Source organism: Anolis sagrei, chromosome 1 (assembly GCF_037176765.1).
Source record: "Anolis sagrei isolate rAnoSag1 chromosome 1, rAnoSag1.mat, whole genome shotgun sequence".
In the NCBI taxonomy this organism is placed as follows: domain Eukaryota; kingdom Metazoa; phylum Chordata; class Lepidosauria; order Squamata; family Dactyloidae; genus Anolis; species Anolis sagrei.
This window is the reverse complement of record NC_090021.1, coordinates 8,252,794-8,268,695: the sequence shown is the minus strand read 5'-3', so window position 1 is coordinate 8,268,695 and position 15,902 is coordinate 8,252,794. Positions and strand designations below refer to the sequence as shown.

General features: G+C 43.0%; 1 protein-coding gene across 2 annotated transcripts in view; it reads left to right on the top strand.

The window, feature by feature from the left end:
- Positions 1-8,138, top strand: part of KIF13B (kinesin family member 13B) — a 268,692-nt gene extending 260,554 nt beyond the window's left edge. Inside the window, exons 40-41 of one of the 2 annotated variants that reach the window (XM_067462696.1) lie at positions 2,689-3,688; positions 5,876-8,138. In XM_067462696.1, coding sequence (XP_067318797.1) covers positions 2,689-3,688; positions 5,876-6,168 — 1,293 coding nt within the window. In that variant the 3' untranslated portion in view covers positions 6,169-8,138. The remainder of the gene's footprint in view (positions 1-2,688; positions 3,689-5,875) is intronic. The other variant, XM_060754661.2, reaches the window with a different exon arrangement.
- Positions 8,139-15,902: the final 7,764 nt, after the last annotated feature.

Here is a 15,902-nt window from a genome sequence, read left to right as displayed (position 1 = left end):
TACTTTTTGTTTTTTTGGCTTTTTAAGTCTCTTCTGTTGTGTTTTTCATTGTTTTTATGAGTGATGGTCACTTGTTGGGCTGATACATGTATTGTGTCCAAATTTGGTGTCAGTTTGTCCAGTGGTTTTTGAGTTATGTTAATCCCACAAACGAACATTACATTTTTATTTATATAGACTAGCCGTCCCCTGCCATGTGTTGTTGTGGCCCAGTCTGTGTACATGTGTTTTGTGTGTGTGTATCTGTGTATATGTGTGTGCATATATTTGTGTTTATATGTGTGCTTGTGTATATATGTGGTTTTGTGCATGCATTGCAATGTATTTTTTTGTTTTTTGGCTTTTTAAGTCTCTTCTGCTGAACTCCACCAATGATGGAATTGAACCAAATTTGGCACAAGGAGAACTCCCATGACCAACAGAAAATACTGGAAGGGTTTGGTGGGCATTGACTTTGAGTTTTGGAGTTGTAGTTCACCTACATCCAGAGATCACTGTGGACCCAAACAATGGTGGATCTGGACCAAACTTGTGGAGTTTGGGGAAAATAGACCTTGACCTTTGGGGGTTGTAGTTACTGGGATTTATAGTTCACCTACAATTAAAGAGTATTCTGAACTCCACCAGTAATAGAATTGGGCCAAACTTGGCACACAGAACCCCCATGGCCAACAGAAAATACTGTGTTTTCTGATGGTCTTTGGCGACCCCTCTGATGCTCCCTTTTTAAGTCTCTTCTGCTGTGTTTTTCAGTGATTTTATGAGTGATGGTCACTTGTTGACCTGCTAGGTGTATTGTGTCCAAATTTGGTGTCGATTCGGCCAGTGGTTTTTGAGTTATCTTAATCCCACAAATGAACATGACATTCTTATTTATATAGACTAGCCGTCCCCTGCCACGTGTTGCTGTGGCCCACATGGGGGCTCTGTGTGGGAGGTTTTGCCCAATTCTATTGTTGATAGGGTTGAGATTGTAGGTGAACTATAAATCCCAGCAACTACAACTCCCAAATGTCAAGATTCTATTTTCCCCAAACTCCACCATTTGGGCATATTGAGTATTTGTGTAGTTTGGTCCAGATCCATCATTGTTTTAGTCCACAGTGTTCTCTGGATGTAGGTGAACTACAACTCCAAAACCAAAGGACACTGCCCACCAAACCCTTCCAGTATTTTCTGTTGGTCATGGGAGTATTGTGTGCCAAGTTTGGTTCCACTCCATTGTTGGTGGGGTTCAGAATGCTCTTTGATTGTAGGGGAACTATAAATCCCAGGAACTACAACTCCCAAATGGCAAAATCAATTTTTTGAGTGAAGGACATACATTGGGTTGTTAGGTGTCTTGTGTCCAAATTTGGTGTCAATTTGTCCAGTGGTTTTTGAGTTATCTTAATCCCACAAACGAACATTACATTTTTTATTTATATAGATGTGTAGTTAGAGATATTGGTTGGATATCCCTTATCAGAAATGCTTGGGATTTTTGATTTTTCGGGATTTTGGAATTGCCTGTATTTGCGTATCTTGGGAATTGTCATGAAATTTATTTCTGTTCCATATACACCTTGTACCCATAGCCTAAAAGGTAATTTTATACACAATATTTTAATCATTCTGTGCATGAAGCAAATTTTACACACATTGAACTATCGCAGTGTTTCTCAACCTTCCTAATGCCACGACCCCTTAATACAGTTCCTTATCTTGTGGTGACCCCCACAACATGAAATCATTTTTGTTGCTACTTCATAACTGTAATTTTGCTACTGTTATCAATTGCAATGTAAATATCTGGTGTATTTTCATTGACTGGACCAAATTTGACACAAATACCCGATACACCCGAGTTAGAACATTAGTGGGTTGGGGGGGGGGGGGTTGATTTTGTCATTTGGGAGTTGTGGTTGCTAGGATTTATAGTTCAACTACAATCAAAGAGCATTCTGAACTCCACCAACAATGGAATTGAACCAAAGTTGGCTCAGAGAACTCCCATGATCAACAGAAAATACTGGAAGGGTTTGGTGGGCATTGACCTTGAGTTTGGGAGTTGTAGTTCGCCTACATCCAGAGAGCACTGTGGGCTCAATGATGGATCAGGACCAAACTTGGCTCAAATACTCAATATGCCCAAATGTGAACACTGTTGGAGTTGGGGGGAAATAAACCTTGACATTTGGGAGTTGTAGTTGCTGGGATTTATAGTTCACCTACAATCAAAGGTCATTCTGAACCCCACCAATGATAAAATTGGACCAAAATTCCCACACAGAAATCCCACGACCAACAGAAAATACTATATTTTCTGATGGTCTTTGGCGACCCCTCTGACACCCCCTTGTGACCCCTCCAGGGGTCCCGACCCCCAAGTTGAGAAACACTGATATCGGAAAGCAAAAATGTCACTATTTCATCCATCCTTTTGAACAATTTTGGATTTTGGCATTCCAGAAAAGGAACGTTAAGTTCTTATTTGCTAAATTATTTTCTTTTAATATTGCTTGATAATATTTACAATATTTATTTATTTACTTACTATATTTCAACCCCGCTTTTCTCATCTTGAAGGGAACTCAGAGTGGCTTCGGCTACTTCAGTGCCACATTGTTTTTCTTCCCTGCTGCAGTTGTCTTCATCTTGCTTTGTTATGATCTTTCCATCCTGACCACAAATCCATTTCTCCTTTAGCTAACTCAAGGGGAAGGCAACAAAGAGCCCTTTGAGGTGGCCGCCCAGTCGACAGGCTTAGAGAAGACCCTCGAAAGGTCACCCAAAGTGCCTCCTCAGCCGTCCACGCCAGACATTCAAGCCCAAGACTCTCAAGAAGGCCCACCAAGTCCTTTGAGTGAAGCCTCCAGCGGCTACTTCTCTCACAGCGTTTCAACGGCGACTCTTTCGGAAGCGCTTACGTCAGGGATCGAGGTCCCACTTCCAGCTGGGAGCCAGATATCCACTGCCATTGATGTGGCCCAGCCTTCAGTGACCACCCAAGCAACCTCTGTTGTTGAGACTCCCATAAAATCATACCCTGTTTCAGATTCCGAGTCAAACTCTTCTCTTGCGAGAGGTGATCTGGTTACCTCTGGCCTTAAACTTGACCATACAAGAACTAAGGACTGGGACAAAGTGGATAGTAGTGGCAACTTGAGGTCAAGATCCCTTGTCCCTCCCGCAGCTCCAAGTGAAGCTACTGAGACGGATACACACTTCTCTTCTTCCTCCCCTTCAAAGAAAGACTTGCACACGTCTCAACAACCCGGAAGTCCTCCCGTTGCATCCCGATATGCAAAACTGGCACCTGCCTCTGAAACAAGGTCCTCCTCCAGACCCCAGGTCCTTCCTGACCTTTCACCACAGCCCAACGTCATCGCCTCCCCATTCAAAATCCAAAGAGTAAAGACGTCCGAACTCAAGTCCTTCTCCAGCATGTTGGGAGGAGAACCAGGAGGGTTCTTGAGTTTGGAAGAGGAAAATATCCAGGAAGGCCAGGACAACGACATGGAAGCCAGTCTCGAGGAAAAAGCAGACGTGGCGTCTGACTCGGAAGAAGGCAACGAGATCCCTGACTGGTTGAAGGAGGGCGAGTATGTGACTGTCGGTACGAATAAAAGCGGGACCGTGAGATACGTTGGTCCAACGGACTTCCAAGAAGGAACCTGGGTGGGAGTCGAATTGGATTTGCCTTCAGGTAATTTGGGGGAAAAGATTGCAGGGGAAAGAAGTTGAGGTGCTTGATGGGTTGTTTTGTATTACCCCAGCCCTCTTCATTGAGGCAACTGATGTGATTGATGATTGGAGGAGCCTCCGTTTCTCTTGTGATGTTGAATCCTTCATTTGACTCTTGCTTAAACCAAAAACTACTCTTATTGTTTATTTTTAGAAAACAGCTCCACAAATTTTTGTCAGACAATTTACTGTGTCCCAGAACACATCCTTAGCATTTCTAGGTCCTCAAGCATGATTCTGTGGTCACCTTCTAGTGGAAAAATGTCATCGAAGCATGTTGGATAATATTGAAAATTTTTAGAGGGAATACCTCTCCATCATTTTTAGGTCCTCCAGTGTCACTCTAAGTTCAACTTCTGATGTAAGTCTAGAATCATGTTGGAGGAATTAGACATTTCCTAGAAAGAATGTCCTCAAATGGGCTGGGAGGCAATTTATTTTGAAACAAATAATGTTTTTATTGGGTTGTTGTAGGTTTTTCGAGCTGGATGGCTGTGCTGTCGCACGCTGGGCCTGTGCATAAGACTGTAGACAGGACATAAATTCTGTGTGCCTAATGGGACGCTGGGGCTGCCTCAGATTAAAGGCCTTTGGATTTCCTTAAAGCAGAGTCTCTAGATTGCTTAAAAGTTCAACAAAGTTCTTTATTAATGAAAACAAACAGGTACTTTAAGGTTTTCTTAACAGTCTATAGGCTCATTCAATCTTGTCCACTGGGAACAGGCACTATCTTCATGACTAGTATTTTAACTAATGGGGAAATCCTTAACTTCTAATCTGGGCAGACTTTCTTTGCCTCTGTTGGCGTGGAGCCCCTGCACCAACTGCGTCTGGCTTCCGCGAGTGACCCTTACCAAGCAGAGCTTTGTAGACTTCCAAGGGAAAAAGAGTTCAGGTTTCAGTGATGGCTGGCTGAAACCCCTCAGCAAATCCCTCAGCAAAGGAGCTGTAAGGCTGTATAATCCTCAGCCAAGCTATGGGCTGTATAACCCCGGCCAAGCTGTGGGCTGTATATCTCCCCGGCCAAGCTGTAGAAGAAGAAGCTTTCTACAGGAGCTCTTGGTGTTATGTCCTGTGCGAAAGGCTTCTCTGTGTGGACTGAACTCAAAATGGCTCCTATTCCCTCTAAAACTCAAAAAGGGGGCGGGACCTAACTATAATTGACAGGTGGCTTGCCCTATGATTGCAGCCAAAAGAAGCCACCTATCTGCAGAGTCCCTGAAACTTGGGACTATAACAAACATTAAATGCAAAGCAAACAAAATTGGAGGTCCTGGTGCAGTTGTATCTGCACAATGGCCATGTTCTACAGTAGAAGCATTCTAGAACATGCTTCTTGAACATGGCCATACAGCCTGAAAAACCTACAACAACCCAGTGATTCCGGCCATGAAAGCCTGTGACAATGCAATATTTTTATTTATCAATACTATGACTAACATTAGGATGAATTTCCTGATTGCAAGAGCTGTTTAACAGTGGAGCAGTGCATGGGGGTTGGTGGACTACAGACAGAGTTTGGATAGATATATCTCTCAGGAGTCCTTTGGCCTTGTGGTTACTGTTGAGATTAACTTCACAATTCAGCAGCAGATCAGTTGCACAACTTCAGCACTTTCCAGTAACTTTTTCCTGCACAGTATTTTCAGTCAACTGCTTCCACAGTCACTCTGGAACCTTTTACAGACACTTGAGCACATGCCGGGCCATTGTCAGTTTTACCATTGTCTTGCCCCAAGTCTAGATGATATTACAGACTTACCACAGCACACAGTTATATCTTGTCTTAGCAGACAGGTTCTTTTAATTACATATAGCCTTCGACGAACAACATCACAGCACAAGGAGAGATATACACTGTACATGACTTCCTTATATACAATTCATTTACACATAGCAATCTTTGATTGGTTCCCAACTCATTGACTTAACTCAGATCCAGGATTACATCATTCACAATCACCTGGACTAGGCCAGAACACATTCCCCAAATGAAGTTCTATATACAGTTAATGCATGACTCAGCATTCCCAATAGAAGCCCATTAGCAATTAGCAGTGCATGACTCAGCTATATTACATTGCAATACATTGTAAAACCTGACAGTCCATTCCAGTTGTGTAATACTGTTGTTCTTCTTCTCCTGAAGGTAAGAATGACGGTTCAATCGGAGGAAGGCACTACTTCAAGTGTAATCCGGGCTACGGGCTCCTGGTGAAGCCGAGTCGGGTCAAAAGAGCCACGGGTCCCCTCAGGCGCAGGAGTGCCGGGACGAAGCTCCAAGGAGGAGCCGTGCAAGAGCACCGGCGGAGTGGGACCTTCTCCGGCTCGGCCTCCAACCTGGCCTCCCTGACCGCGTTGGCCAAAACAGAAGTGGGGTCCACCCCGCGGCCGGAGAGGAACCCGAAGAATGCGGAGAACAGGAAATCATGGGCGAACTGAGAGGACGAGGCAGCGGGTCGCCCTCAACACTACTTCACTGAGTGGATGCTTCTTTGGAGTGGCCTTATTTTGCACAACCGAGCCACCCTGGTGTGTGTTTCAGGGCGGGGGACGGACGCATTTGCAGAACAGAAATCCCCCTCAGTCAGGTGGCAAGGTGTCTACGTTTCCGTGTTTCTACTTGGGTCACTTGTTAAGACTTTCCTTGCCATGAAGGAGTTGCCGGTCGAGACTCCTGATGCAAACGGTGACCCTTTGCTGTGTGTCCTTGTCTGTGTGTCTTCAGCCCCTTCCCCCACCCCCCTCCCACGACCACAAGGTTGTGATTGTGCAATTCACACCACTCACAGCATCTGTCCTGCTCCTTCATGGGCTCCTGTTGACCCTGTTCTTTCTCAAGAAAGGATGCCAAACATAACTTGCCGTCAAAGTGCTGTACTTTTGTAGAAATCTCAAAACCACTGTCCCTTCTCCGAGCCGCAGAGAAGCGAAAGAAGACAATCACATGACCGGGCAGGTCACAACTTTCTCCGAAAGGCGCCTGGCTTGAATGTGGTTCTCTGGTCTTATACCTCCTCTGGTTGGTATCACGGGAAGGTATCTATACCTGATGGTGCTGGGATGAGGTTTAGACACCTAATATTGCCTTCTTTCAACAAAATCCTTAATATTACGAGCATCCTTAATCGAAATTGAGAGTGGTGGGTTAACAAGTAATCTGTGTTTTCTGTTTGAAAGAAAGGAAAAAAAGCATGAGCAGAAAGAGAGAAAGGGAAGAGGGCTTTCCTCTCCCCTTGAGCCAGTAGTAGCATTTCAACAATACTACTCCGTATGTCAAGTTTGATTCCAAATTATAGTAGACCAAGTATGGTACCAAGAAGGTTCTCCTCAAGGTTGTTGTATGTTTTTCAGGCTGTATGGCCATGTTCTAGAACAGTAATGCTCAACCCCTTCCTAACGCCCAATATGAATCCTGGTGGAGTTGTGGGGGACTGATTTTGTCATTTGGGAGTTGTAGTTGCTGGGATTTATAGTTCACCTACACTCAAAGAGCATTCTGAACTCCACCAATGATGGAATTGAACCAAACTTGGCACACAGAATTCCCATGCCCAACGGAAAATACTAGAAGGATTTGGTGGACATTGACTTTGAGTTTTGGAGTTGTAGTTCACCTACATCCGGAGAGCACTGTGGACTCAAACAATGATGGATCTGAACCAAATTTGGCATGAATACTCAATATGCCCAAATGTGAACACTTGTGGATTTTGGGGAAAATAGACCTTGGCATTTGGGAGTTGTAGTTGCTGGGATGTATAGTTCACCTACAATCAAAGAGCATTCTGAACCCCACCAATGACAGGAATGGGCCAAACTTCCCACACACAAACCCCATGACCAACAGAAAATACTGTGTTTTTTTATGGTCTTTGGCGACCCCTTTGACACCCTCTCGCGACCCCTACAGGGGTCCTGACCCCCAGGTTGAGAAACACCGTTCTAGAAGCTTCTGGAACATGGTCATACAGCCCAAAAAACCTACAACAACCCAGTGATTCCAGCCATGAAAGCCTCCGACCATACAGGGTTTTCACATCCTGAACTAAACTCATCCTTCCAAACAAAGTAGGTTTTAGCCCAATCATAAAAAACAGATGTTGGTTCCTTCCTCCCCTCCAGTGGTATAGTATTTATTTGTTATTTATTGCTGTTTTAAAATAATAATAATAATATTAAATTCTTTGCGACCTACAATCAAGTCATTGACTACCATGATGTAGAGGCATCCTAGGGCCCTGGTTGCCCTCTTCCCATTCAGAGAGCCTCTTGCTGCTCCTTTGGACCCCTTTGCTTCAAACTATGGAAGAAACAGAAGAGTGAAAATACATTTACATTGGGTTGTTGTAGGTTTTTTCAGGCTGTATGGCCATGGTCTAGAGGCATTCTCTCCTGACGTTTCGCCTGCATCTATGGCAAGCATCCTCAGAGGTAGTGAGGTCTGTTGGAAATAGGAAATATATCTGTGGAATGACCAGGGTGAGACAAAGGACTCTTGTCTGTTTGAGCTAGGTGTGAATGTTTCAACTGACCACCTTGATTAGCATATAATGGCCTGACAGTGCCCGGAGCAAGCTTTTGTTGAGAGGTGATTAGATGTCCTTGTTTGTTTTTTCTTCTCTGTTGTTGTGCTGTTGTAATTTTAGAGTTTTTTAATACTGGTAGCCAGATTTTGTTCATTTTAATGGTCTCCTCCTTTCTGTTGAAATTGTCCACATGCTTGTGGATTTCAGTGTCTTCTCTGTGTAGTCTGACATGGTGGTTGTTGGTGTGGTCCAGCATTTCTGTGTTCTCAAATAAAATGCTGTGTCCAGGTTGGTTCATCAGCTGCTCTGCTATGGCCGATCTCTGGTTGAAGTAGTCTGCCGTGCCTTACTACTTCAACCAAAAAACTCTAAAATTACAACAGCACAACAACAGACAGGAAACAAACAAGGACATCTAATCACCTCTCAATGAAAGTTTGCTCTAGGGAATGTCAGGCCATTATATGCTAATCAAGGTGGTCAGTTGAAACATTCACACCTAGCTCCAGCAGACAAGAGTCCTTTGTCTCACCCTGGTCATTCCACAGATATATAAATCCTTTTTCCTAGTTCCAAGAGACCTCACTACCTCTGAGGATGCTTGCCATAGATGCAGGCGAAACGTCAGGAGAGAATGCCTCTAGACCATGGCCATATAGCCCGGAAAAACCAACAACAACCCAATGATTACGGCCATGAAAGCCTTCGACAATACATTTCCATTAACACTATCAAGATATAGAAGTGCAGGTTGGGTATCCCTTATCCAAAATACTTGGGACCAGAAGTATTTGGGATTCATCCAGGATTTGGCATATATGTAAATAATGAGATATCTTTGAGATGGGACGAAATTAATGGGTGTTCCATAGACCTCATAGGAATATTTCTTGTTTATTACCATCAGTTCAGCTTTGACTAATAACAGTCCCATAAATGGGAGATGGGCAAGACACTGGTGTTGACATATTTTGCAAACTTCTGTGATTGAGTCAATCTACCAACAGTGTAGTCCTCCTCTCTTCCTACTGTCTTGTAATGTGTTTTTTCCATCAAGTCATGAGATGGCCAAAGTACAATGGCCTCCATTCGATAATTTTACCATCTAGGTTTGATTTGCTCTTGGACCCAAGGGCTTTCTGGGTAATCTTTTTATAAGGGAGTTGGACTGGGTGGCCCATGAGGTCTCTTCCAACTCTGTGATTCCATGATTCTAAGATCAAGAGGTGTGTCTCTTTTTCTACTCTGGTTTCTACTCTACTAAGGAGGACATCTGCCCAGTGACCAAGCACCTTCTCTGCATGCTTGAGATCTCCATTAAGTCCAGGTGTAGCTGGAAAAAGTCTTATAAACCTTGAAACCCGAACGGCCTGTATTAATCCATCAGGGATAAATTAATTAGTTCAGCAGTGGAACTCTCTGCCCGGAGTGTGGTGGAGGCTCCTTCTTTGGAAGCTTTTAAACAGAGGCTGGATGGCCATCTGTCAGGGGTGATTTGAATGCAATATTCCTTCTTCTTGGCAGGGGGTTGGACTGGATGGCCCATGAGGTCTCTTCCAATTCAAATATAAACTTATTAGTATTTTAATGGGAAGTGTGGGCCTGCTTTTGGCTGATGAGATCGATTTGGTGGAGTTGATCTAGAACGTGGCCATATAGCCTGAAAAAACCTACAACAACCCACCAAAATCACATTGGAGAACCTAGAAATACACAGAGAGGTGTTCTGGAGAACCTAGATATTCCCAGAAATGTTCTTTCAGGTAAAAAGAAAGCAATTTTTGAAATCTGTGGCCCTAACCCCAGCGAATGTGGAAAACTGATTATAGTGTGCATTTCATCTAAGATGTGTAGAGTGAGGGATAGGTCACCAGGCAGAGATTGCGGATGGGATTTTCCCGCGTTGACAAAAGGAACTGTTAATTTGTGTTAATCACAGTGACTCCCACACAAGTTTTTGAAGTACGACAGCGTTGTGACAACGCGGTCTCTAGAAGGATCCCTTCTTCTTTACCATGGTTTTGTTTGACGTTTTAAATTATAGATCAAAAGCGTTCAACTGACAAGGCATCCTACGAAAATTCTCCATAAATTCCCTGACAGACTTCTGTTTATGGTAGTCAGAACGGTTGCCTCTTGGGTTTTTTATTGCTGCTATTCACTAACACACTTCATTTGCCTCAAGGTTTCAATATAAGTTTGTAAACTTGTGTGTCTGGGTTGGGGAAAAGTTTTGCAAGATGTGGTTAAGCCAGTAGAGTTGGATTAATTTGACGAAGCCACAGTCCCTTCCTTGGTGCCTTACCTTTCCGTTCTAGAGCAGGTGGTCCATGTCGCAGGTGCTTCAAACCACTTAACATGGCAGCTTGCATCCTATGGATACACATGGATCAAAAATCGTTACTGAGGTCAATTTTTCTAAACTGCTATCAAAAACCTTCCTTTCAAGGCCATGGAAAGAAATCGTTCAAAGGACTGAGTGACCAACTGAAAGCAGATGGTGTTTGGAAATTGATATGCACATTGGTCCACAGCCAAGAGTAGATCTATGTGACATAATTATAGTGGTATGATGTCTCTTCTTCGATGTCATGGCTCCATTCTGTGGAATCCTGAAAGCCCCATGATGGGTCTACCATTCTCTTCTGTCCCGTTCTGGACACCACAATTCAAGAAAGATATGAACTATCTGGAACGTGTCCAGAGAAAAGTGACACTAGTCAAAGGTATGGAAGAGGAGAGGCTGAGAGAGCTGAGTATGTTTAGCTTGGAGAAGAGAAGGCTGAGAAAGGACATGAAGGTCATGTTTAGATATTTGCAAGGACATCTCATTGCTTTCTGCTGCTCAGGATAATGGGACAATGGAGCAATAGATTCAAACTGCAGGGAAAGAGGTTCCATTTCAATATTAGGAAGATCTCCTGATGGCAAGAGCTGTTCAGCAGTACCATACAAGTGGAGTGTGGTTGAATCTCCTTCTCTGGAGGTTTTTAAACAGAGGCTAGAGATATGTTGGAGAACTTTAGAGGTTTCTACAAAGAACTCCTCTCTGTGTATCTCTAGGTTCTACAATGCAATGTCTTATTGGGAGGGTTAGGATTGTGACTAGGATGCGGAACAGTGGCTTCAAACTACAGGAAAGGAGATGCCACCTGAACTTGAGGAAGAACTTCCAAACTGTGAGAGCTCTTCAGCAATGGAACTATCTGGCCTTGAGTGTGGTGGAGGCTCCTTCTTTGGAGGCTTTAAATCAGAGCCTGGATGGCCATCTCTTGAGGGTGCTTTGAATGGGATTTCCCTGCTTCTTCGCAGAATGGGGTTGGACTTGATGGCCCACAAGGTCTCTTCCAACTCTATGATTCTTCCTCCGTGGCATGGAGTTGAATGGAAAGTCCTGGTAGTAGGTCTCTTCTAACTCTGTGTTTCTATCAGGATTCCAAGTTTTGAGCTGAATTCAAATCTATGATGCTTCCCACATAGCATGGAGTTGAATGGAAGGCCCTGGTAGTAGTCTCTTCTGTCTTTCTATCAGGATTCCATAGAATGGACCCATAGCAGTTGAAGTGGGATCAAAACGCTATCATTCATATATTGTAGAAACACTTCCAAGTTGAAAATCTGAGATTTTGGAAGCAAAAACATTGGCCTCTTCATGGTTGGTCCAATAATATGTTCTCCTTTTCTCCACTTAAGTTCTTTGGCTGTCATGTGTTAAGAGTGATTTGTGAGCTTTAGCTTTGTGCTGAAGTCAAAAATCGCACCATCCATGATGAGGGCTACTTCAAGGATGTGTAACGGTTGCCACCGTTGTGTTTGTTTAGCATAGGAAAGTACTCAGCAAGATCTGAAAGTTTGGATTCTCCAATGGGACTTCTTTTCAAATTCAGATCATATTCACGGTTGTGAGTCCAACACAAACCCATTTCATCTCACATTCCCCAAGATGAAACACTTCAGCCATTGACAGGCCAGTGAAAAACACTTCCCCACTTCGTAACCGATCTTGGCGCCGATTCCCTCTGATACCTTCAGGCAGCCTTTGACGAGTTTGTCTTTCTGTTTTGCTCTGTGTTGAGACGTTTGTGTTTGTGTAAATGTAGGAGGGTTGTATATAAAGAAAAGGGTGTTTAGACTGGTATCAAGAAGTCTTGCTGGTTGTACTTTTTTAAAAAATTTGCTAAAAACCCAAAGATTCTTGTAATGAAGTGTAAAGTTTTTAATGCTCTCTTGTATTATACTAAACTTGTAATATTGTACCATATCTGTGACATGATGCTCTCTAAATAAATACTTTCTTTACGTCGAGATTGGTTTCCCTTCCTCTGTGTCCGTGGACTAATTCTGGAGCTCGATTAAATTAAAACTGAACATTTGCATCAAACAGAATCGTGTGAATTAGAATATTGAATGTTTAGGAAAGAAAGCTTGTGCCTGGAATTCTGTTCATGACATATATGTTGGCGGCTCAGCATTACATGTATATCAGCCTTCTGGATGTTGCACAAGGACATTCACTGGTCTGTTTTGCAACATTCCTCCGCCTGCTGTATCGTATTTTAGTTTCACTAGCCTCTCAGTTAACCAGAACTCAAGCAACCAGCAATGCAAATGATAAAATAATACAGTACTTTAAACTAAAATTACAAAGCTATTTTATAATAACACTTATTTGTCTTTATTTGGTTTTATTGGCTGTATTTCAGTATTAATATCAAGGCAATACAGAGTTCATGGTATGGAACAATTTAAGATATGATATTAAAGGTAAAGGTAGCCCCCTGACATTAAGTCCAGTCATGTCTGACTCTGGGGTGTGGTGCTCATCTCCATTTCTAAGCCGAAGAGCCAGCGTTGTCCGTAGACACCTCCAAGGTCATGTGGCTGGCATGACTGCATGGAGTGCCGTTACCTTCCCACTGGAGTGGTACCTATTGATCTACTCACATTTGCATGTTTTCGAACTGCTAGGTTGGCAGAAGCTATGATATTACTTAGATATGATATTACTTAGGCCTATTTTTAATAGTAACCTTCAAGCAACCAGAAACTCCTTTCATCTGGTATCTACCAACCCCTAAGGGTACCAATTTACTGAGAGTCTACTGGAATGTGTCCAGAGGAGGGCGACTAAAATGATCAAAGGTCTGGAGAACAAGCCCTATGAAGAGCGGCTTAAAGAGCTGGGCATGTTTAGCCTGAAGAAGAGAAGGCTGAGAGGAGACAAGATAGCAATGTATAAATATGTGAGAGGAAGTCTTAGGGATGAGGGAGCAAGCCTCTCCCCTCCCAACATCCCCAATGGCTTGGCACTATAAGAGGGTTTTGCAAGACCAGTCACTCTTGTTACAAGTGAGGCTGCAGACCGTATTTTAGTTCTTGAGGACAACCCGTGGTTGAGGACAACCTGTGGTTCAGAGAATATGAATTGGTGCAATGACGCAGTTCAGCTTTACATGATCGTAAACCAGTTTACTATCTAAACAGAATGCCAACCTCTATTAATAGAGATTAATGAAACAATGGGGATGAATGAAGAAAAATGGCTCTGCCGTACCATTGTATGGCTTTGTGTATTTCTGGACTAAAATAATGAAATCGACCGTTTTCCCGGCACACAAAAAGGAATAACAAATAGGCGACGATACAAAAGAGATTTTCTTTTCAGTTATACATTTTAATTTTCTAGTAGGTACAATACTAAAATAAACACAAATAAAAAAAGTTTATTCAAACAAAACTGTACAAAAAAGCAGTTATACTACAATTTAATTACAGAACAGTCTACTGTCCAAAAAGGCACTAATAATCCAGAATAGGAGATACAATGATACGGGACTCATTTCATTTTATATTTTTGTTTAAACTAGTTTTTAATCAATACAATAGAGCACTTGTTTCTTCCCTTTCTCCATTCACGTACAGAAACAAGGGACCTCTGCCACAGTCAGTACACATCGGTATAAATATGAGCCCTACGGAGAAAGCGGCCGCGTCTCTCTCACCCCTCGATAATACGGGGAAGAAGAAGATGAAGAAGAAGAGGAGGAAAGGGCAAATGGCGTGGGGCATTCGTTCAGTTTTTAATGAGGGAGGAAATAGTGGGAGAAGAACGTGTCTTGTTCAAGAGGACCTCTTTTAAAGTATATAAATAGATGCGACCTTGCGTGAATTTACGTTTTCAACACAACAAAAAATACTATTGTATTTTGAGAAAGATGGAGGACGTCCAATACATACGACTCAACGCTTGGAAAGGAACGTTTTCATCACTGAAATTCAGCATATGGAAGAAAATCACAGCAAAGGATTCCTCGAAAGAGAGAAACATTCATTGCTGTCATCCCAGAAACACAAACACTTTTCCTACAAAGAGAAAATTGTCGTGGTAGGAAAGTGTCAAGCCTTCAACCTGACCCTGGTATCTTCAGAAATAAATTTTGATAAAACCAAACATCCTTTGCAATTGTCGAAGGCTTTCATGGCCGGAATCACTGGGTTGTTGTAGGTTTTTTCGGGCTATATGGCCATGGCCTAGAGCAGTGGTTCTCAACCTGGGGTCCCCAGATGTTTTTGGCCTCCAACTCCCAGAAATCCTAACAGCTGGTCAACTAGCTGGGATTTCTGGGAGTTGTAGGCCAAAAACACCTGGGGACCCCAGGTTGAGAATCACTGGTCTAGAGGCATTCTCTCCTTTGCAATCCTTTGCAATTTTTCATAAACACCATCCACACTCAGCATTTCTGGGCTTGATTTTTGCAGATATGAATACTCACGAATTTGATTAAAATGTAATCTCTAGAAAACTCTAGATCAGGTGTGTGCAAACTTGGGCCCTCCAGGTGTTTTGGACTCCCAACTCCCCAAATTCTTAACAGCCTTAGGCCTGAGGCTGTTGGGAGTTGTGGGAGTTGGAGTCCAAAACATCTTGAGGGCCATAGTTTGCCCATGTCTGATCTAGATCCTCCACCACAACTGTAGGGTCAACTTTCATCAGAGGTTGATCACAAAGTCGCATTGGAGGACCTAGAGAGTCCGCCAGAGATCAGATCTCTAGGAATCTCTGGGTTGAATGTTTGTTTGTGTCTCTGGAAGCAAAAACAAAAAGAAAAACCTCAAGGCACTAACCAATTCTGGGAGAAAAGGTACTTTAGGGTTCACCAACAATGGTCCTGGTGAAACTTGCATTTCACCAAGAGGGTGAAAAGATCCCTAAACTGAAACAATTCATGAATGGACATCTACTTGTGTCCTTAGAAAGAGGAGAGGCATCAAGCACTGTGATTGTTATAGATATTCATTTAGTCTATTTAGTGCAAAAAAAAAAAATCTGTTGAAACAAATGCTTCTCAGCAATACATAGCCTGCTCCCATTCTGGGGATTTGTTGGGCATATCAACAGCAATTGTGGCCATTTTGCTTTTGAACAGTGGCAGTGATTTCAACATGACCCAACACATTCCTTGGCCAAGTCAGTGGTTCTCAACCTGTGGGTCCCCAGATGTTTTTGCCTTCAACTCCTGGAAATCATAACAGCTGGTAAACTGGCTGGGATGTCTGGGAGTTGTAGGCCAAAACACCTGGGGACCCACAGGTTGAGAACGACTGGCCTAGATCCCATAAGACAGTGGTTCTCAACCTGTGGGTTCC